This window comes from Schistocerca serialis, chromosome 4 (genome assembly GCF_023864345.2).
Source record: "Schistocerca serialis cubense isolate TAMUIC-IGC-003099 chromosome 4, iqSchSeri2.2, whole genome shotgun sequence".
NCBI lineage: Eukaryota > Metazoa > Arthropoda > Insecta > Orthoptera > Acrididae > Schistocerca > Schistocerca serialis.
In genome coordinates, this window is record NC_064641.1 from 751,787,479 (window position 1) to 751,810,077 (window position 22,599).

General features: G+C 38.8%; 1 protein-coding gene across 2 annotated transcripts in view; it reads left to right on the top strand.

Moving 5' to 3' along the window:
- LOC126473288 (uncharacterized) overlaps positions 1-22,599 on the top strand; it is a 144,745-nt gene that overhangs the window by 36,618 nt on the left and 85,528 nt on the right. For both annotated transcript variants that reach the window (XM_050100246.1, XM_050100245.1), the window contains exons 4-5: positions 5,868-5,997; positions 6,092-6,221. In XM_050100246.1, the coding sequence (XP_049956203.1) occupies positions 5,868-5,997; positions 6,092-6,221 (260 nt within the window). The remainder of the gene's footprint in view (positions 1-5,867; positions 5,998-6,091; positions 6,222-22,599) is intronic.

The following is a 22,599-nucleotide window of genomic DNA, read 5'->3' on the forward strand; positions in this document are numbered from 1 at the left end:
CACACAGGGACGGGTACAAAGGCACGCGTGTTAACACGTCCAGAGCAGTTAAAGGGTTAAGAGCTGTGAACACTTGTTCAGTAGAAGAGATGTGTTTCACACTAGTGAAGATGAACAAGTGCTCATAGCCTTTAAAGGACGTATCTAAGAGACCATGTTTACTAGACATTTTGTACTTATTCCTCTCTCTCTCTCTCTCTCTCTCTCTCTCTCTCTCTCTCTCTGTGTGTGTGTGTGTGTGTGTGTGTGTGTGTGTGTGTGTTGAAAGGACCAATTACTAGTCATGTTTAAGATAGATTCAAGTGACAAATAGGCATCTTAATTGTAAAGATGATGGTTTATTAGTTCTCCATTTCTTCATACAAATAGATATAAAAAAATTAGCACATAATTTTTGAATGTTTGTAGACTGACAGTATATGATGCTTGCATTTTAGAGCTACATCAAGTGTAATTTGTTAATTTTTCAAAGTAGCTAAACTTTTAAAAATTAATTTAGTGTTTTTCCAAAATATCTGCTGTTTTTCTTGACCATCACATTCATCTACATGCTGGTGACGTATAAACTTCTGTTTAAATTAACTGCACCAAATAAGCAACAATACCTTCACTTCAAAATCAACATTATCCTTTGACTTCCTTTACCATCAGTCTGTTCTGACACACACCGTTTAAGTAATTATAGTCCTTGGTCTTATAAATGATTGTGCATCTCAGGGCTACACCTATGATCTTGTGTATAAGCATATCTCTTGACTTGTTGTGGTTCACACTGGTGAATCACATAATGCCTACCTGTCATGAAATATCTTCCAAGATCAGACAGTCTATTAACAGCTGCCATGCTGGAGCTTCGAGTGTTATGAGTATGATTAAATTACGTAAATTCATTGAAACTTCCTTAAATCATTCCCCAAAATGAGATCGACACTAAAATCCTCCCTGTAACTTTTCACACCCTTTTCACCCATGCAACCTGTGACACCCATAACTGTGTCACCTTGAATCCTTCCATCCCTTTTTTTCCTTTCCCCAGATTTTATTCATGTAAGTGAGCATTTTTCACAGCTAGCCTATATACACTCTGCTAGAAATTCCTATCCCAACATCAGTACTGGCAAATAATCCATTATCAATGGTAGGGCAAGCTGTAACCACATATATGATCTCCCTGAGCATATATGTTGTGCCATAAGTTTTATTTTTAGGTGTGTCAGTTAGTCAGTCAGAAAGAATGGCCCCAGAATGACTTTATATGCTGGAAGTAACCAGTATTATGTTGCAGATCATGTTGTCGGATGTAATGGCAGGAACACGGGTCAACCAGATACCCCCACATGCCTGGTCTTAATTTATGACAGTTACCCTATTCCCGATTTCCTTTCAGATGTGCTCTTCTCCTTTCCTTAGCATTCTGCACTAACATTTTTGTTGTAACGGCGACCAGAATGGTCGCGGGGTAGTAGTGACGGAAACACGGCGGGACCCGCGGAACGGCGCGTGAACAACAACACAACGGGAGAGGACGGACACGACCAATGTAGGACCTTACAACACAACAAGAACAGACAACAGAATAATGAACCAAACAAGACAACCACGTCCACTGGAATAGAAACACGAAGTCAATATGCTGTCTGAGACGATATGTCCTGAGATGCAACGCGATGTCAGACTGCTGGCTGAGCACAAGGCAGGCGCTTAAGTATGCTATCGGGGGTGCCGCTATTGACCGCTGGGACCACGTGTTCCACTGTTGTGCCCTCACACTAAAAGCGGGTCAGGAGGCGCGCGCTGCCACAGATTATAGCGTGATGGTGCAGGAGACCTCTATGGGTCTTTGACGACCATGACGTCTGGTGCAGATTCAAATTCCGTGGCGTGCGGTACCAGAATTTTCTTTCTACCATTTTCTGTGTGCACATGGCAGTGACACTTTATGGAATAGACTCTATGAGACTTAGAATTGGAAAGCTACCCTGATTAATAATTTCTCAACCAATGCCCCAAAGTGTGCATATCATGATAGTATCCTAGATGTGCTCATTTGGATTGATGTTAGATGACTTGGGAGACAACAGACACACCATCACGTATGTGGAATGTTCCTCAAACCATTCCAACTCTACTAAGGAATGAAAGGCTGATGCATTGTCTTGCTATAGCAACAGGTAGCGTGACTAAGGAATGAAAGGCTGATGCATTGTCTTGCTATAGCAACAGGTAGCATGTGGGCTGCTGGAGGCAAACAGATGGATCTCCAAGACATGTTTGGAAAGTAAGTACCATTTCGTCCTACTGCCACTGGAGCACTAGTGTTGCAGTTCTGCACATTAACATTTGGCTCTGTTTCATTGTCTTTTCACTGATGCCATTAAAGCCAGATTGTAGTGTATTTACATTTGTTAGTGATCATTCAAAATATTGAAGACAATCTCTGAGCCTCCCTACTGTGAATAGCATTCTGTAAAACAGTTTCTGAACACAAAGAAAATCAAGCCAGCTGAAAGTCATCATCAACTTATAGAGATTTATGATGAAAATGGCAAAAAAGTAGGTGAGAAAGTTCAGTGCTGGATGGACCAATGGTCACGATTGAGCATGGAGTGGACAGCCTTCTGTTGCCAATGATCGTTTATTGAGTAAGTGAATGAGAAAATTGGTGAAAACATATGGTTCACAATAATAATGCTTTGTGATGAGTTTTTGCCAATGTCAAAAATTGTTTTGCATGAGATTGTCACAAATCACTTAAATTTTCACAAATTGTGTTCCCGTTGGGTTCCGAAAATGGTTTCAGATGTCCACAAAATGAAACGACTTGGCAGTGCTTTGACATTTATTACCCTATACAATGATGACAGGGATGAATTCTTAAACAGAATTGTGACCAGTGATGAAACTTGGATTTGTCACATCACTCCAGAACCAAAACAACTGTCGATGGAGTGATGGCACTCATGATGCCCCAAGAAACAAAAATTCAAAACAATGTTCACAGCACAAAAAGTGATGTGCATTGATTCTTGCACAGCCAGGAGATTCTGCTTGTTGAGGTCCTTTCCAGAGGTGAAACTGTCAGTGCAGTATGATACTCTGAAATATTGAGAACACTTTGGGGTGCAATTCAAAACAAAAGGTGTGAAATGCTCAGTGAAGGCTTTGTGTTGTTTCATGACAACACACATCCCCATCCTGTGGTGTTATTCAAAACCTTATTCAGCAACTCATTTGGGAGCAGTTTGATTACCCACGATACAGCGCTGATCTTGCACCATGTGACAACCATTTGTTCTTGAACTTGAAGTGTGATTTTGGAGGAAGGTGCGTTGGCAGTGATGATGGCACAAGAAACAGTGTTCAGCAATGGCTGTCTTCACTAGCAGCATCTTTGCATGAAGAGGGCATAGAAAAGCTGGTTTCCTGCTATGACAAATATCTCAACATTGGTGGCAACTATGTAGAAAAATAGTTTAAGAAATGCTCTTTCTTGTAAAAATAAGTATTGGTGTGAAAAAAAATGTTTTTGTGTGTTTTGTTTCTGAAACATTATTTGCTTGTTGGAACTGCCACATACGTGATTGTTCAGTAGGTTTCTCTACTGTTTGCCAGTTAGAGATGACAGGAGAAATATCAGGATGCATGTTTCATCGAACGAAAATATCCTCTAAACAAAATGCTTCCACCATCTGCCTTAAAGGTGTCAGTTTCCAAGCAAGTTGCATTTACTCAATTGATATTTCTGCCTTCTGTTGGTGTGGACCTATGTGTGCCATAACTCATTAGTCCAGATGTCCTTTCTCCATACTTAAAACATCCAATGGCTGTGTCCTGCTCTCATGCTAACTCTGTGCCCCGTTACATGCAATGAACAGAGCTACTCATGTGGGCTAGAAGCTTGTATACCTCATAGCAAGGAGATAGTTCAGATGGTATAGTCAGTACCCAAGTGTTATCATCCAGCATTGAATTGTTAACTGATTTGTTGTACTGTGGCCCCAGTATCTGTTGACTGGCTGCTGTCATCAACATATTGTGAGTCATGGCAGTTGACTCTGGTGCTGGCAGTTTCCCCACTGCAATATATTTACAGTGCACACTTGATACAATGGCATCACGAATTTCCACAACCTTTGATATAGGGTGTCCTTAGTATCATGCCCATGGTGAAACTTTTTAATATCAGTTGAAAAATGCTCCTGTAGGAGCACAAAAAAAGAATCTGCCCCTCTTTAAAAGATTTTGACAGAAAAGTGGGAGACGTGTGATTTAAACTCTTTGGCCTGTGTGTCAGTTCCATGTTTACATAACAGTTTATACAACAGTTGTGTCCAAGAAATGTAACTGTTAAGATTTGATAGCAGTAACATACACTATAACCTACGTACTGTAAGGTAGGACAGATTTCTTAAACTATCATATTGACATACACATAGTTATTAATATGTAAGTAAACTAATGTTTTTTACCATTATGTGTGGAGTTGTTTGGTTTAGACATTGATATGCATACAATTGTTTGTTGTCCTCTGTATCGGATGCCACTGTCGGGGGGTTCTACATTAAATACCGGTTTTGTGCTACTAGACACTTTAAATGCCGCTCAGGTGTTTACAAGATGTCCTTTAACAAACATTTCAGGAATGCTATTGTCCACAAAGTATTGCCTCACATATGCTGCTTTATGACAGGTTGCATTGCCATACTGATACAATCATTATCTCTGAACTGTCCTCTACGGTATGCTGTACACAGTGTTGCAAAATGTGTTCACATCCTTCTGTATTTAGCATTTTCTTAAGTGGGCCTCACCCTAACCACAAAAGCACCCCCATTCCGTAACACCACCTCATCCGTACTTCACTGTCAACCCTACACATGATGACTGATGACCTCAGAAGTTAAGTCCCATAGTGCTCAGAGCCATTTGAACCTACACATGATGGCAGGTAACATTTTTCAGGCATCCACATCACCCAAACCCTTAAATTGGGTCACCACTGGGTATAGTGTGACCCGCTACTCTCACTTCTTTCCAGTCATCCACTGTCCTGTCGTGTCACTCTTTACATCACCTCAAGTATTACTTTGCATTGTCTATGGAAATGCAAGGGCATATGAGGAACTGCTTGACCATTGTAGCTGCATTGCTGACAGCATTTTGGAACATGGTAGTGATTCCCTTTTTCCTGATTTCATGAAATGTTTTTAGAACTACTCACCACAATGTTCTACTGTCCCTGTCTCTCAGTGAATGAGGTCTGCCTAGTCGCGGTTCAGCTCTGATTGTTCCTTCGCATTTCCACTTCACGTTCAGATCGCCAACAGTTGACTTAGCAGCTTTAGAAGGGTTGAAATGTTCTTGATGGACTTATTCAGGTGACATCCAATGACTAGTCCATTTTCAAAATAATTATGTTCTCCTAACCAACCCATTTTGTTGATACTGGTTTTCTATTGTCAACACAATACTCTGCAGCTTCTTTTGCATTGCCAAGTCTGCATCTGGTGACACCTAGTGCTCAATTCCACATTATCTAGGGGTGTCTGGGTACTTTGGATTGGTCAATGTATTGTCATTACTTGTGCTGTGTGACAGTGACATATCCATTTGGTAGGTGTCTTTTACTTTATTCTTAATTAGTTGCTGAAATATACACATACCACTCTCTGCTCGGAGCACTGTCAAATGAATAATGTTTGTGCATTCTCAGTTTCTGTAGATTGTTGGAATGCTAATCCACTGCTTCATTTTAACCACTTCAAAACTTATACTTTACTTAAAAGTTTGGTTTAATGTTCCAGGCTGGTATATCAAAACTGATGGTTGTAATTTATTTTACATAACTTTTAAAAAAATCATTTCAGGAGAATCAACCGTCTTGAACCTGCCAGAATAGTTAGAAGCCTGTTCCAGAGACCACATTTCTTTCCAAATACTGTTAATGTTGAAAGGTTCATTCTGATTGATGAAGCTAATTCTCCACCATATTATCAGGTACAATAAAAATATTTTAAGCCAAAACATGTTTTTGGTTCATTAACACGTAGGTTTGAAATACTATCATTCAAGTTATTCTCTGCACATTTAGCCACTGCCCGAAGGTTACAGAGTGTTTCTCATGCAAACCTGTGGAGAAAGATTAATCATTCTGGAGCCAGTTCCAGGCTGCAACAACAACTGTTCTCGTGTCTCAGTCTTACTGCAATCATCTGACATTTGTAAGTACTTTCATGAATTTATTTGTAGGGCATTCTTACTGATTCATGTTTACATTGCAATTTTTTTTGGAAAACCATTATTTTATTTTGTGTCACAGCATTTTTAAAATACTGTTGTTAGTATACTGGCCAGCTCTTGGACTTTCAGAACTTATCCCAAAAAAAAAAAAAAAAAAAAAAAAAAAAAAAAAAAAAAAAAAAAAAAAAGTTGTAGAAAGTTACTATTGGTATTTCTTGTTTGGTTATATAAAATCCAAGTACAAGAGTGATGCCAAAAATTTCGATCCCAATTAATTATTATGAATCTACTCAACAGTTAGGTACATCATATTTTTTGCAACATACTAGCTACTAAACTGTTAATTTGTAACATTTTTACATGAGCATGGAACACATCACTGCATTAATTAGTAAAGTTCATTATAATATAACCAGAATGAAAAATGCACAAAAAAAGGGCAAATCTGTTCTGAGCGGAGTTAGGGATATAGAGAATGGAACTAGCTTTTTGACTTATGTGGCAGCTTCAAAGACATTTAAGTCAAAACATCTTGACATGTTCACAATTTTTTACTTGTTACTATTAGTACCCATGTCATATAATAAAATACGTCGTGTCAGGTAAAGTAATATGATACATGATGTCATGTCATATAACATGACATGTGGCATCATGTCACCTAACATGGCATTTGTCATGTCATGCAATGTGGTACAGTGTGTCATTTAAGTTCAGGATGCTTGCATCCCCACTCTAGGATACATTCTATTGTAGACACATCCAACTCTCTAGAAGCACATAAATTTGTGTCTATATGTTCTTATACGTCTCACCATACATGTAAAAGTGGGTGGATCCAAGAGAGCTCTTGGTGCTGGGAAAGTGGGGTTAACTCATAAAAAAGAGCGAAATTGTCAAGATGTTTTAGCTTAAATGTCTCGGAAGTTGCCACATAAGTCGAAAAGCAAGTTCCGTTAATGTATGTTCCTAACTCTATTCAGGACACATTTGTTTTTTTTCTGCTACAATAGGAGCATTTTTCACTCTGGTTTCCACTTTTATTGTATCATAATTTTGACATTAGATGACTGTTGTCTTTTGAACTACATTGTTTCTATTGTGGCAACAGATGAAGTTTTCGCAAAACAATATGACCATTAATTACTTGCATTTGTTCACCTTCTCAAAAAATTTGAACCGATTCACACAATTTTGAAAAAAGAAGTGGCTTGCATTGAAAAAAGCCACAAAAGCTATGTTTTTTGCTTGTAAATTCCGAATGAGTCTAAATTTTTGAAAGTGTGTTTTCAATTTTACATGAGAATTCATTTTTTATTTATTTGATTGGACTCTTTCCATCCATTCATTTGACCTAAGAATGACTTTTACATATAACATTTAGCTTGAGTTTAAACCATTGTATCTCAGCAATAGATAAAGATTATCGTATAAAAATAAAATTCATGTTAACTCTCTCCATTTATCTACCTTTGTGCAAAGTTTGAACTGAGTTGTAAAGTTTAAAGTATAGAAATACAGGCTTCAAAAACTACCCAGAAGAGCATGGTGTTTTTTTACACGTAAACTCCAAATGAAGCAAGGTTTTTTTCTAATGGTTGAAAATTATCTTTGACCAAGGTCCGATACACTCATGGACCAAAGTTGAACCATCAGTCTCATTCCAGTCCAGAGCTATGTGAGGGTGACTTTTTGCACATAACATCCAAATTGTGCACATATAGATGGTGCCATTAGCTGAGCTTTAATTTCAGTCCAATTAAAATCTTTTGCAAAGGAAATTAATCAATTTGCACATTTTTTTTGAGCGTAGCTCTGGTTTGTCATTCAAATCTTGGTTAATGTACTGTAAAATGGCTACTGTAAGATAGATGTTCGAAGTAGTGGCAGCAGCCGAGTCGAGAGGAAGCGCACCAGCAGCAGCACTTGTCTGATAAGCAGTAAATTAAATTAGTTTTTTTTTTCATGTGCTTCTGCAAAGAAGTAAGCTATATGTGTGTAAGACAAGTGGTTAGAAAATTGATCGTAGTTTTTGTTTTTGTAGAAGTCTTGTGAATATCCTGGTGTAGGGTGGCTTCCTAGTGTAAATTTTCCCATCGCCAGAAACTCCGTCACGCCACAAAGTCATAATTTTATGCTAGTAGATAGCATATAGTTTAGATCAGTGCATTTCAATTTGAATATTTATCTTGTGAAGTAACTTTTAAGTAAACAGGATTTCCAAAAATAGGTATCTGTAAATACATCAGCTCCAGTAGAGAAATTCGTTTCTGTTTAATAGCTTGCGGTCTCAGAGTACAATGAGAAATCTGCACAGAAACTCCAAGTGTTACTTTATTCTCCTTTTAATGTTACTTTATTCTCCTTGGGTATATTCTGTATATATTTCAAATTCAGTAGCACCATTTGAGACCCTATATCTATTTTATACACAGTACAATATTGCTAGGGACTGTGCTTGCTGTGAGCAGACACAAGGAGAGTTGGCTGCTGTACGTGAACAGCTGGAAGCTGCATTGGCTACCGTCGACAAGCTTCTAGCTAGTGCTCAAAGTTGCGGTGACATCGGGGCACCAGTGATAAGACCTAGGACACCTTTGGTGCCACTGGAGTCCCCTCAAACAGTCACGAGTTTGTAGACAGGCATGCAGTGGCGGTGTTGACGATACATACGTCTGTTGCAGATAGAACTCACAGTGGAATGATTCCGCTGGCGTGCAATGCCCGCTTATATAGAGAGAGAACGACCTTGGTTACGTAACACCGCTGATAAGGGACTTAGACTCTGCAAGCTGTTTTACACCTACTCTGGAGTGAGGGTGGACTTGTCAGAAGATATGCAACATCTGGCCAGTCCACCCTCACTCCAGAGTAGGTGTCAAACAGTAGTGGGTTCACGTGTCACTGGGAGGAAGGCGAAAGAGGGAGCAGGCTGTGCAGCTGGCTCCCTATGTCTTAGCAACAGGTAAAAGAGGCTACGCAGTGTTGATGATAACTCATAGTCAGCATGGGATGCCTCTCCTGTTAGGCCAGTGGTCAATTTTCCTGCACAGTCCAGACAAGTTCAGAGGGTGGGCATGCATGTCATTGGGAGCTCCATTGTTAGGCGGGTGATGGAGCCCCTCAGGGAGATAACAGGCAAGGTGGGAGAGAATTCTAGTGTGCAGTCAGTATGTTTGCTGGGAGGTTTCATCCATGAAGTGGAGGAGGCCCTGCCAGTGACTATCAAGCACACTAAATGCAACTAGCTGCTTGTAGTGGCACATGTCGACACAAATGGTGCCTACTGCTTGGGTTCTGAGACCATCCTCAGCTCCTTTTGGGGGCTGGCTGATTTGGTGAAGGCAACTAGAATGCATGTGGGGCGCAGGCTAAGCTGTCTAGTGGTAGCATCATAACCCAGGGTTGATAGCAGTCCACTGGTTTGGAGCAGAGTGGAAGATCTAAACCAGAAGCTCAGACAACTCTGCGACGATATCGGATGCAAATTTCTTGACCTCTGCTATCAGGTGCAGAATTGCAGTGTTCCACTTAATAGGTCAGGTGTGCACTACATGGAGGAAGCAGCAGCTACTAGGGTAGCGGAGTACGTGTGGCATGCACATGGGGCTTTTGTAGGTTAGAGAACCCGTCCCTTGGGATCAAAGAAAATTTGCCTGTCAAATCAGTCACAGTGATCTCAGGGAAACTTGGTCTTCACCAATCAGAGATAGCAAAGATTAATATGGTTTTAGATGGTCCCAGAATTAGTATTGCTTGCTGAAGGTTATAATGCACAGATAGTATTGGGAACAGAAAGCTGGTTGAAACCAGATGTCAATGACAGTGAAATCCTAAGTTCAGATTGGAATGTTTATCGTAAGAATAGGTTAGTCGCCAATGGTGGCAGCATGTTTATTGCAGTAAAAAAGTCAATAAAATCTAGCGAGGTTATCATGGATTCTGAATGTGAATTAATCTGGGTGAAATTGAGTATCAAAGAACGGTCAAAAATGGTGATCGGATGCTTTTATAGGCCACCTGGGTCAGTATCAGTAGTTGTAGAGCGCTTCACACTGAACTTGCAGAATATCATCAACAATTCTCCTGATCATGGCGTTGTAATAGGGGCGACTTCTACTTACCAGGTATACATTGGGAGTGTTACACCATCAAAACTGGTGCCAGATATAGGGATTCGTGTGATGTTGTTCTGGATGTCTTGTCCGAAAATTACCTTGTGCAGATAGGTAGACAACCAACTCATGAGGGTAAATTCTTAGACATCCTGACAACAAACAGACCTGAACTTATCAAATCAGTTAATGTAGAGGAAGGTATCAGTGATCATAAGACTGTGACAGCTTCTGTGATGACGGGTTCTATAAGGGTGACAGGATACAAATTTCAGAATGTCTCAGCAATCAGCATAAGATATTCAGTGATGAGGACGAAGATGTGGAAAACAAATGGAAAAAATTCAAAGGCATCAGTCAATGTGCCCTAGACAAGTATGTTCCAAGTAATATCTTAAGGGTTGGGAACAATCCACCATGGTTTAATAGCTGTGTTAAAAAGCTCTATGTAAACAAAGAGCACTTCATCTCAGATTCTATAGAAATAAAAACCTAATTGACAAACAAAAGCTGAACGAAGCAAAAATGAGCATAAGGAGGGCAATGAGAGCAGCATTCAATGATTTTGAAAGTAAGATGTTGTCAACTGACCTGAGTACAAACCCTAAGAGATTTTAGTCATATGTAAAATCAGCAAGTGGGTCAAAATCATCTATTCATTCTCTCAGTGACCACACCGGCACTGAAATGGAAGGTAACTGAGAGAAGGCCGAAATACTGAATTTGGTCTTCCAATGTTGTTTCACTGTGCAAGATCGTAACACTGTCCCTCCTTTCAATCATTGTATGAATGTTCAAATGGCAGATATTGAGATAACTGATCACAGAAGTTAAAAGCAGCTACAGTTGCTTAGTAGTGGAAAGGCGTCAGGACCAGATGAAATACCTATATGATTCTATAAAGGTTATGCGAAAGAACTTGCTCCTCTTCTAGAAGTAATTTATTGTATATTGTTTGAGCAGTGAAAGGTACCTAATGACTGGAATGGATATACAAATGGCCACTGGTTGAGACTAAACCAGATACTTTTTACCCCATGTTCCTAGCTCAAATACAAAAATGCACTACGCCCCCCCCCCCCCCCCTCCCGCTTGCGTGTGACCTTTCAGACGTATTTGTTAGAATACATTAGTTTCAAAATGGTAATAATTGGCAGGAAATGGAATTAGCCAAATGTTCTTGAAGAATGCTGCTCAACACACTGAAGTGGGATGTAGCAACCCTTTCATTTGACAAAAGAAGCCACAGAAAAGTATTTTCTTTGTTCTTAGGGAACAAGAAATAATTTTCAGAATGGGAGGTCAGTTTAATGGGGTGGCATGGATACTTAGCAGTTATGCAAAGGAAAAGCCAGCACATGCACATCCAAATAGCAGAGGCCTCTCTCTCTCTCTCTCTCTCTCTCTCTCTCTCTCTCTCTCTCTCTCTCTCTCAATCTTTTTCTGTAGTTTGGTTCAAATACCCATCTTCTGGTCATCTAGGTTTAGTTTTCTCTCACTTAATGAAGATAAATGCTGGAATAGATCCTTCAGAAAGGACACATCTTATTTTCTTCCCCATCCTTTCCTATTCTAGCTTCAGTGCCATCCAGTGATTTCATTGTCAGTGAGATTTTATACACTAATATTCATTTATTTCTGAAGCTGTACACACAGTATTTGAAACTGTGGTCTAGTGCGAAAACCCAAGAAGTGGAGGGTGACAACAATATAGCTAAGTAGATGTTTCATAAATTACATGCACAAGAAACATTATAATACAGAATGTGTTATTGTAATTATAGTTGTCTGTTATAAACATTCTATTATGATTGTAACACAGGTACATGCTAGCTGTGAATAGGCAAGTACATGACCACTCAGTTATATTCAAAACTTGATTGTGGTAACAGAAGCAACTACACTCACCTTTGTAACCAGGGGCAACATGCAGGCACTCAGACCAGAGGTAGCCAGTTAGAATCCTAGTAATGAAATAAATTTTCATCACTAGTCTTTGGCCAAGAAGGGGCAAGGGAGGTGGTGATGTAAAGTTTTTAATTACTCAGCAAATTTTGAATGTCTAGGTTTAATTTGCGAACCTCTCTGAAGTGGCTGGATTGAAGGCATTTGACATCGTTGATGCTGTTCTGACAAGTAGACTGAAATGTTAAGCTAAGTGCCCCCACCTCACCCCACCATAACTCTTCTTTGGTGCTCTTGGTGGAGAAGAGTGTTATGTACCATTTCTGAGATTCGCCCCCTTCCCCTTTTAATTCCATGCCCAATTTGAACACACAAGGCAATGCTGCACTGCACCTAGCACAGTAATCTGCACTACACAGTTGCTTTTTATATTGTAGTTGGGAAGGCTATGGAATCAATAAAATATTAACCATAGGCTTGGGATTTGCAGTTAAGACACTTGTTGCAGGTTTGGGAATTAGAACAAAGTGACCCACACATACCTCCACTTATTTGACCATCAGGTATGGCTCCTTGGTGATGGGGATGTCAAGCTTCAAAACCTAGCAGTGGCACATCCCCTGTGGAGCAACACAAGTTTATTTTCCATCCATACAATGACTTAAATCTCGAACTCTTGAAAGCACTTTGGTAGGCATTATTCTTTGTCATTTAAAGACTACCCCCAGCATCCTCATGAAACAAATTACCAATCCTTGTAGAAAAAATGAGCTCTTTGAAATGGTTCTACATCTATATGTATACCTATATACATACCCTGCAAACCACTGTGAAGTGTATGGTAGAGTGTACTAAGCATGGTACCACATGTTAGGGTTTCTTACTATTCCAAATATGTATGAAGTGCAGGCAGGTCGACTGCTTAAATGCCTCTGTGCATGTTGTAATTAGACTAATTTTGTATTCACGGTCCATGCAGGAGAGATACATAGGGGAATGAAGACTTTCTGTAGGTACTACACTTAATACTGGCCTCAAAAATTTTTAAGTTGGCTTTCATGGCATAATTGGCATCTATCTTCAAGCATCTGCCAATTCAGGTGTATCAAGATTGCCATTACACTCTCTTGTGAGTCAAATAAATCTCTCACCATTTGTGTTGCCCTTCTTTGTATAAGTTCAATGTCAACTGTTAGTCAGATTTGGCATGGGTCCCACACATTTGAATGATGTTCTAACATGGAATGCACAAGTTTTTTTTAAGCAGTCTCTTTTGTAGACTGATTGCACTTTTCCAGTATCCTGCAAGTGAACCAAACAGCCATCTGCTTTTACCAACAACTGAGCATGCAAATCATTACATACAGGCATTTGTATGAATCAACTGATTCCGGTTGTGGTTCACTGATGTTATAGTCAAGGATATTTCTATTCTGCATTTTGTGAAATACACAATTTTACATTTCTAAACATTTAAAATGAGTTGCCACTTTGAAATCTTAATAAGATCTGATTGGATATTTATCTGCAAAAAGTATGAGATTACCATTAATATTGTCTTCATAGGTCATTAATATAACTGGCATGACAAAAGTCATGGGACACCTCCTAATATCATGTCAGACCTCCTTTTGCCAGGCATAGTGCAACAACTCAATGTGGTGTGGACTCAACAAGTCGTTGGAAGTGCCTGCAGAAATATTGAGCACTGCAGCCTCTATAGCTGTCCATAATTTTGAAAGCGTTACCAAGACAGGATTTTGTGCAGTGAACTGACCTCTTGATTATGTCACATATATGTTATATGGGATTCATGTCGGGCAACCTGGGTGGCCAAATCTTTTGCTTGAACTGTTCAGAACGTTCTTCAAACCAATTGCAAACAATTGTAGCCCAGTGATATGGTGCAATGTCAGCCACAAAAATTCCATTGTTGTTTGGGAACATGAAGTCCATGAATGGCGGCAAATGATCTCTAAGTAGCTGAACATTCAGAGAACCCAGCCCATTCCATGTAAACACAGCGCACACCATTATGGAGCCACCACCAGCTTGCACAATGCCTCACTGACAACTTGGATACATCGCTTCATGAGGTCTGTGCCACACTCGAACCCTACCATCAGCTCTTACCAACAGAAATCGAGAGTCATCTGGCCAGGCCAGCATTTTCCAGTCATCTAGGGTCTAATCGATCTGGTCACGAGCACAGGAGAAGTGCTGCAGACAATGACATGGTGTTAACAAAGGCACTCACGTCAATCATCTGCTGCCATAGTCCATTAATGTCAAACTGTCCTAATGGACATGTTCCTCACACGTTCCACATTGATTTCTATGGTTATTTCATGCAGTGTTCATTGTCTTTTACCACTGACAACCCTATGCAAATGCCGTTGTTCTCAGTCATTAAGTGAAGTCCATTGACCACTGCATTGTCTATGGTGAGAGGTAAAGCCTTAAATGTGGTAGTCTCGGCATACTCTTGCCACTGTGATTGCAGAATATTGAATCCCATAATGACTTCTGAAGAGGAATCCCCTTTGTGTCTATCTCCAACTACCATTCCACATTCAGAGTCTGTTAATTCCCCTCGTGCGGTCATAATCACACCGGAAACCTTTTCACATAAATCACCTGATTACAAATGACAGCTTCACCAATTTGTGATGAAGCAAGCTGGGATAACTTTTACTCACCCCCTTGTTTTGCCATCTGCTTCCTTAAAATTCATTTTTTCATTTTTAACTAATTACCATTAACTTACATTTATAGAATCTGTATTTTCATAAAAGAGAAAGGTTGGCCCTTAGTTTTAAAGAATATAACACCAGATATAATTTTGTGCTTAGTTTATGTATGTAATTGATTCTGTAATTTATTTTGACTATTACTATTTAGTATCTTTCATTATAGGGTGAAATTAGTAATTGTTTCATAACTTAAATTCTATTGTTGATGTATAAACAAATATAAATTCTGTACTAATTAGAGACATTTGGAGGAACAACTACTAGTAGTCTTAAAATATTTATTTGCCTCTATTCGAAAACATGTTAGCAAAGCCAGCATTTAATTAATTCCAAAGTAATTAACAGTTTTATCAAAAGTATTGTTTACATAACAGTATTTGTTAATTTCACAATTTAAACAAATAATTCGCCTTAGCCCTCATGCCTATTATTGTGAGGGTATGTAAGGGCCTGATTTTTGGTCCTGAGATAGTCAGTCCACGACCGAGTTTCAGACGAGAAACCTGTGTCAGTTAGAACAATAACAATGCTTCAACTTAACTGTGAAATAAGTGTTACACAAATAGGCCGTGTGTTGCAACAATGGCGGTGTCTGCTCCATACATACCTTTCTATTCTTGAAGAACTGTGAACTTTGTGGTTAGGTTTTTACTGCTCATAGATGTTCAACAGGAAACTATTGTAGCAGTATGTGGATTTTCACTTGCAAACTATTAATGAGGCTTATCGAAAGTTAAACAATAGTGCGCTGGCCATATTAAATGTGTATATGGGGTGGTGTAAACAGTGAAATTAAAGTACTGTGAAATGCAACTGTTCACCTGCTGGCTACATTATTTACAGTATTCAGTGTCGGAATTACAAACCACATTTTTCAGCCAGCATAGTAACGCAGTACGTCAACACCAAGGACAACAAGTGAAGTTAAACAAAGCAGGCAAGCACCATTACAAATTCACTGCCCTTTTCATATCTTGTGCACACGACATTACTGTCATCTGTACAGTGATCAGCCAGAATATTTAACCACTGCTTACTGTCGATATAAACCCATTCAGGTGATTGCAGTGTCACCTGGCAAGGAATGACTGCTAGTCAGACACACACATGGTGCATGTAGTATCAGCAAGCATGCTGCCCGTGTGTAGAATGGCGAAGGTGCCCGATCTATCTGAGTTTGACCGAGGGCAGATTGTGATGACCCAGAGGTTTGGCATCAGCATTCCCGAAACTGCACGAGTTTTTGGGTGTTTGAGGAGTTCTGTGGTGTCTTCAATATGTGGCAAAACCAAGGTAAAATCACTTCCAGACGCCATGGGGTTGGGCAGCTACCCCTCATTACAGGTGTCAGACACTGTAGGCTGGGCAGAATGGTAAAACAGAACAGATGGTGAACTGTTGTGGAACTAACATCAGACGTTAATGCTGGACAGAGTACAAGTGTATTTGAATACACAGTGCACACGAAACACTCCTAATGTTGGGCCTCCGCAGCCAACGACTCACGCATGTGCCAATGTTAATGCCATGACATTGGCAACAATGACTGAATCGAGCACATGATCAATGGCACCAGATGGTGGCATAGTGGCAGAGCGTTGCATGGTCTAATGAATCCTGATACCTTCTTCATCATGCCAGTGGGAGGGCATGAATCATTGTCTTACAGGGGAACAGCTCCTTGACACCTGTACTGTCGGATGAAGACAAGCTGGCTGCAGCTCCATTATGTTCTGTGGAACATTTACGTGGGTGTCCTTTGGTCCACTGGTGCTCATGCAAGGCACCACGATGGCCGAGGAGTATTGTACACTGGTTTCAGACCGTTTACACCCTTTCATAATGATCATGTTTCCTGACTGCAGTGGCATTTTTCAACAAGGTAATGCACCATGTCACAAGGCCAGGAGTGTGATGGAGTGGTTTGAGAAACACCGTGGCAAGTTCCTATTGATGTGCTGCCTCCCCCCCCCCCCCCTCCCTTCTCCTACTCCCTCCAACTCTCCATATCTGAACCCGATTGAACAGATATGGGATGTGATTGACTGTGGCATCAGAGCTCGTCAACCCGTCCCCGGAATTTATGGGAATTAGGTGATTTGTCTGTGCAGATGTGGTGCCAACTCTGACCAGCATCCTACAAAGGCCCATTGCTTTCATGTCATGATGCGTTGCCACTGTTATCTGTGCCAAAGGCAAACACAGTGGCTATTAGATAGGTGGTCATAATGTTCTGACTGATCAGTGCATATGTGCACGTCACCCTCCTATGACTTTTGTCACCTTAGTGTACAATAAGAACAATAAGGCTCCCAACATACTTCCCTGGAGCACACCTGAATTTACTTCTAATTCTATTGGTTACTCTTCAGCCAAGATAAAATCCTCATTCCAGTCACAAATTTTGTTTTGTACGCCATACCATCATACTTTTATTAATAATTGTTGGTACAGTACTGAGTCAAATGCTTCTTGAAAGTCAAGAAATACTACATCCATCAGATTTTTTTTGATCAACAGCTTTCAGGATGTCATGTAAGGAAAATGAAGGCTGGGTTTCACATACTCAATGCATTTGGGATCCGTGCTGATTAGCATAGAGGAGGTCATTCTGTTTGCTGACTACATCATTACGTGTTACGACGAGTACATATAATGCATATATTTTCAGGTTTTTTTCAGCTGTACTACTGTGATTTACAAGCACAACTGTTTTTAAAGCCAGCTACATTAACATCTTAAAATCAACATACCCACATTTATGTGAGAGTTTATACTGTAACCAATAATGTAAGAGCAAACAACCACCATATGCCCTCTTGAGGCAGTTTGTTAACATTTTCAAGAAAAATTCAATTGTTAGTCCTAGATAAAACAAATAGTCCATAAATCCCTGATACTTTTGTAATTGTTTTTAAGTACATGAAGTAATTCTTGTCCATGGGTTTCCAAAGTGGACCAAGCATAATCAAATGTCAGACAAATCATAATGTGCAATCAGTAACAGCATTAAATACATAGCATTAAATACAAATAATAATAATAAGAAACATAATTCATCATTGATGCAACTTACCATGGTAGAAACGTAAACCTTAGTATCAGACTTAAAATGAATTAAACTTGTATCTAACCACATCTAATGATACACAAACCTAGGTAATATCAGATACAAGCTGACAAAAAATGTAAAAATAGGACCTTGTATTCATCACGTAAATATCTCATTAATAGTTATTTGTAAAATACACATCAGTCAAATTCTTTTAATTAAATAATTTGTCTATTTATAATTGTTGTGGCTTAGTATAAAAACAGTTGGTACATTGTGGTAACAAAATAGTTTGCCAAGAATGACAGTCCATTTCACCTGAATGAAAAAGAAAGTGCAGTACTTCATAAGAATATGAACAAGTGGAAACGCAGAACTGGTACACTGGCCGAAGAGAGAAATAAAGGAGAACCAAGGAAACTGGATGACAGAGTAAAATGAAAGACCCCCAAACAAAAATAAACTAGTGTATTGTTTCATAGTCGACCAATGGAATAAGCACCAGAATTTTGAGAGACTGTCCCACACAGCTATCAAAAAGCATGAAGAACCAAGCTCACTATAATAGACTGCAAAGACCACTAATGTCCATTTTCTGAACACATACGAGTGATATCCAGAAAGTAGGTTTACAAGATTTTTTACATGAGCACAAATACATAGCTTTCAGTGAAGCATGCAGGAACAGTAGCATAGGTATTACATCATTTTTCCACATAATGAGTATTTACTGCAATGTGTTTTGTCAACTGTGGGATGAGTTTTCTAATAACTGTGTCGTATATGTCTCCCGTCAACTCTGTAACCACATCTCCACTTTGATTTTCACCTCCTTGTGACCAGAAAAGGGTGTTCCACCCACATATTCCTTCCATGTAGGAAATAAGTGATGCTTGATAGGCACGAGATTGAGACTGTGAGAAGAGTGATAAAAGATTCCAACGACTAAGGTTAACAACACTTTTGTTGCTCAAGTTAAGTGTGGCCCAGAATGCAGACTCCCTTCTTCAGCATTCCAGGGTGTTCTTTCTGTATGGCTCTGTGCAGCTTCTTGCAGTTCTAACAATATTGTGCAGAGAAGAGTGTTTCCTTTCTTGGCATGAATTTGACAAGCAGAACCCCTTTTGTGTCCCATAAAATGTTTGCATCGACTTTTTGAGCTGATTTCTGAGTTTTGTTGTTGAAGGGGAGTGAGTGTGGTGTCACTGCATTTATTGTCACTTGTTCTTTGAGGTATGGTGGTAAACCCACATCATCCCCTGTCACAGAGGAGTCAAGGAAAGTCTCTCTGTCACTCACAAAATGATCAAGAAACTATTGTGCAACCTTGACCCTGTTGAGTTTGTGTTCTGCAGTAAGCATCTTTGGAACCTGTCATGTACACAACTTGCTACTTCATCCTAGTCGATCACTCACAGTTTCATGAACAATGTTTTGAGAAATTTTAGGACTCAGTTTGTGCAGCTCATCAATGATCATACAGCAATCAGAACAAATACACTCTTTTAGTTTTTGCACTGGTTCATCAGTAACCATAGAAGGGCAGCCACTTATCTCTTCATCACAAATTTCTTACACAAGTGAAATTCTGTACTAATTCTGTCACACATTGTTATGACATAATTTCCTTCCCATACACTGACACGATTTTGCAATGAATTGCGATGCCACTCATGCTCTTGCCATTTAGGTAGCATATCACAGTGCACACTTCGCACTTGGCAGGAGATGGAATGAGAACACTCATCTTCAGCCGTTTCCACATCAAGAGTCAGGATGCTACTGATGACCATTACAACTCATTCATTTGTTTTGCTAAAATACACAACAGTGGTACCAACTGTGAAAAACTCAATTCCCTGGCATAGCTACAGGCTTCATAACCTTAGTTTCCAGATATTCCCCATAGAAAACAAGTTGATTGTATTTGTACATATATTCTCATACAAACATATTGGTATATATTTGTAAGAAAAGTATTCATACGTAAAGATCCTGATGAAAACTCAAACCAAGCAGTAGATGTAAAAATCGAGATACGGTGATTCATAGGGAACAAAACACAATATTCATGTTTAAAGTACAGTACAATTCAATGATATGCTTGACATTAATAAAGATTTTAACTAATATTAACAGTGAAGAATCAAAAATGGTAACAACTGCATTGTATAGTAAGTGAGATGCAGAGATCCACATCTTTACAAACAACTACTATTAAATATTTTGCACAGCGTGACATATAAGTGTAAATTTGTATAATGAGAATTTTCTCCTCTGTAGTGACATAAAAACATGTGTATATTGTAACATAAACTTTGAGTTGCAGAATATAGTAATATGCAAATGAAATAGTAATTAACTTTGACTGGCTATAGTGACAGTTTTGTTCTGTGGATGATAATGTAACACCATTTCACTCAAATAATAAGATGAAAGAAGGATGACATTAGTAGAATAAGATAATTGTAACAGATGGATAGGGTAGATAATAGAAAATTGGCTGCTCAGAAAAGGAAAATAGAACTACCCAACTTGGGTAACATTTACTATATTTGTTAACATTTACTATATTCCAGACAAAACACTGTTACATTTCAGTGATAAAGCCAACTCATCTTAATGCATATGTGATTTCCTGTTGGAAAGACTACAGTTCGTAGTAATTGATGGAAACTCATCGAGTAAAACAGTAATAATATCTAGCATTTGCCAAGGAAGTATTATAGACTCTCTGCTGTTTCTAATATATGTAAATGATTTAGGAGTCAATCTGAATAGGCTTCTTAGATTGGTTTACAGATGGTGCTGTTATGTACTGTCTAGTAAAGTCATCAGAAGAGCAAACCCAATTCAAATGATTTAGGCAAGATATCTGTATGGTGCAAAAAGTCGCAATTGACTCTAAATAGCGAAAAGTGTGAGGTCATCCGTATGAATACTAAAAGGAATTATTTAGATTTCGGTTATGTAATAAGTCACATATATTTAAAGGCTGTAAATTCAACTAAATACCTCGGAATCACAATTATGAACAACTTAAACTGTAACAGTCATGTAGATAATGTTGTGGGGAAGGCAAACCAAAGACTGCATTTTAATGGCAGAACACTTAAAAGATGCAACAGGTCTACTTTTAAGGAGACTACTTGAACTATGCTTGTCCATCCTCTGCTAGAGTATTATTGTCCAATATGGATTCTTACCAGATTGGATTGATGGAGGACAGCAGAAAAGTACAAAGAACAGCAGCTCATTATGTATTATCACAAAATAGGGAAGAGAGTATCATGGATACAATATATGAGTTGGGGTGGCAATCATTAAAACAAAGGCTTTTTTTTGTTGCAGCAAGAACTTTTCAAAAAATTTCAATCTTCGATATTCTTCTCCAAATGCAAAAATATTTTTTTGACACCCACGTACATATGGAGAAATGATCATTGTAAAAAAAAAAAAAAAAAAAAAAGATAGAGAGAAATAAGATCTTACACAAAAAGATTTAAGTGTTCACTTTTCCTGTGCACTGCTAGAGTGTGGAATGGTAGAGAAATAGTGTGAAAGTGGTTAAATGAACACACTGCCAGGCACTTAGATGTGAATTGCAGAGTAGTCACGTAGTTGTAGATACAATAGGATTTAAATTTTTCTGTTTTTTATTATTTTGTGAATAGCTAAAATTTTCCAGTAAAGAACTTTTTCCTTGACTCAGGGCTTTATGAATTATTTTTATTTTTCTGCTTGTATGAAGTGATATTTACAAGCCCAAAAAGTTTTCTGAATTTTGGATAAATTAACCAGTATGCATTGGGATGTGGATTTTATAGAATTTCAAAACAACCAACACATATGTCCATAACCTTCAGTTCAACAATTAAAAGTTTAAAACTGGTATATAAATCGCCAGTTTTCAATTGTATCATTTGATTTTACTATGATATCTTCTTTTTTGTTTTTCCATTGTTTTCTCATGGTTTCTTTTACAGTTGCCTCACGTTCTTGTGGAGACATAGTTTTGCATGGCAGAAACTCTGTTAGTTCAGAAATAATAGTTGCTGGTTTTTTTTATGGAAAACAATTTCAGCAGGTGAAAGTCTGATAGAAGTATGCTGTAGACTATTCGTAATGTTTTTGGAATCTTTCACACGTTCATACGGGGTGTGTCCAGAAAGTAAGTATCATTTCGTTTTACTGCCACCACAGCACTAGTGTCGCAGTTCCACTTTCGCCTCTCTGGTTCATTGTCTTTCCACTGATGCCATTACATCTGGATTGTGTTGTGTTTAGATTTGTTAGTGATTGTTCAAGATGATTAAGACAATCTCTGAGCCCACCCACTGTGAAGTGCGTTCTGTAATACAGTTTTCGAATGCAATGACTGTTAAGCCAGCTGAAAATCAACAACAACTTGTACAGATTTATGGTGAAAATGTAATGCCTAATGGACTCTCTTTCAAATTCTAAAGGTGGCAGGGGTAAAATACAGGGAGCGAAAGACTATTTACAATTTGTACAGAAACCAGATAGCAGTTAT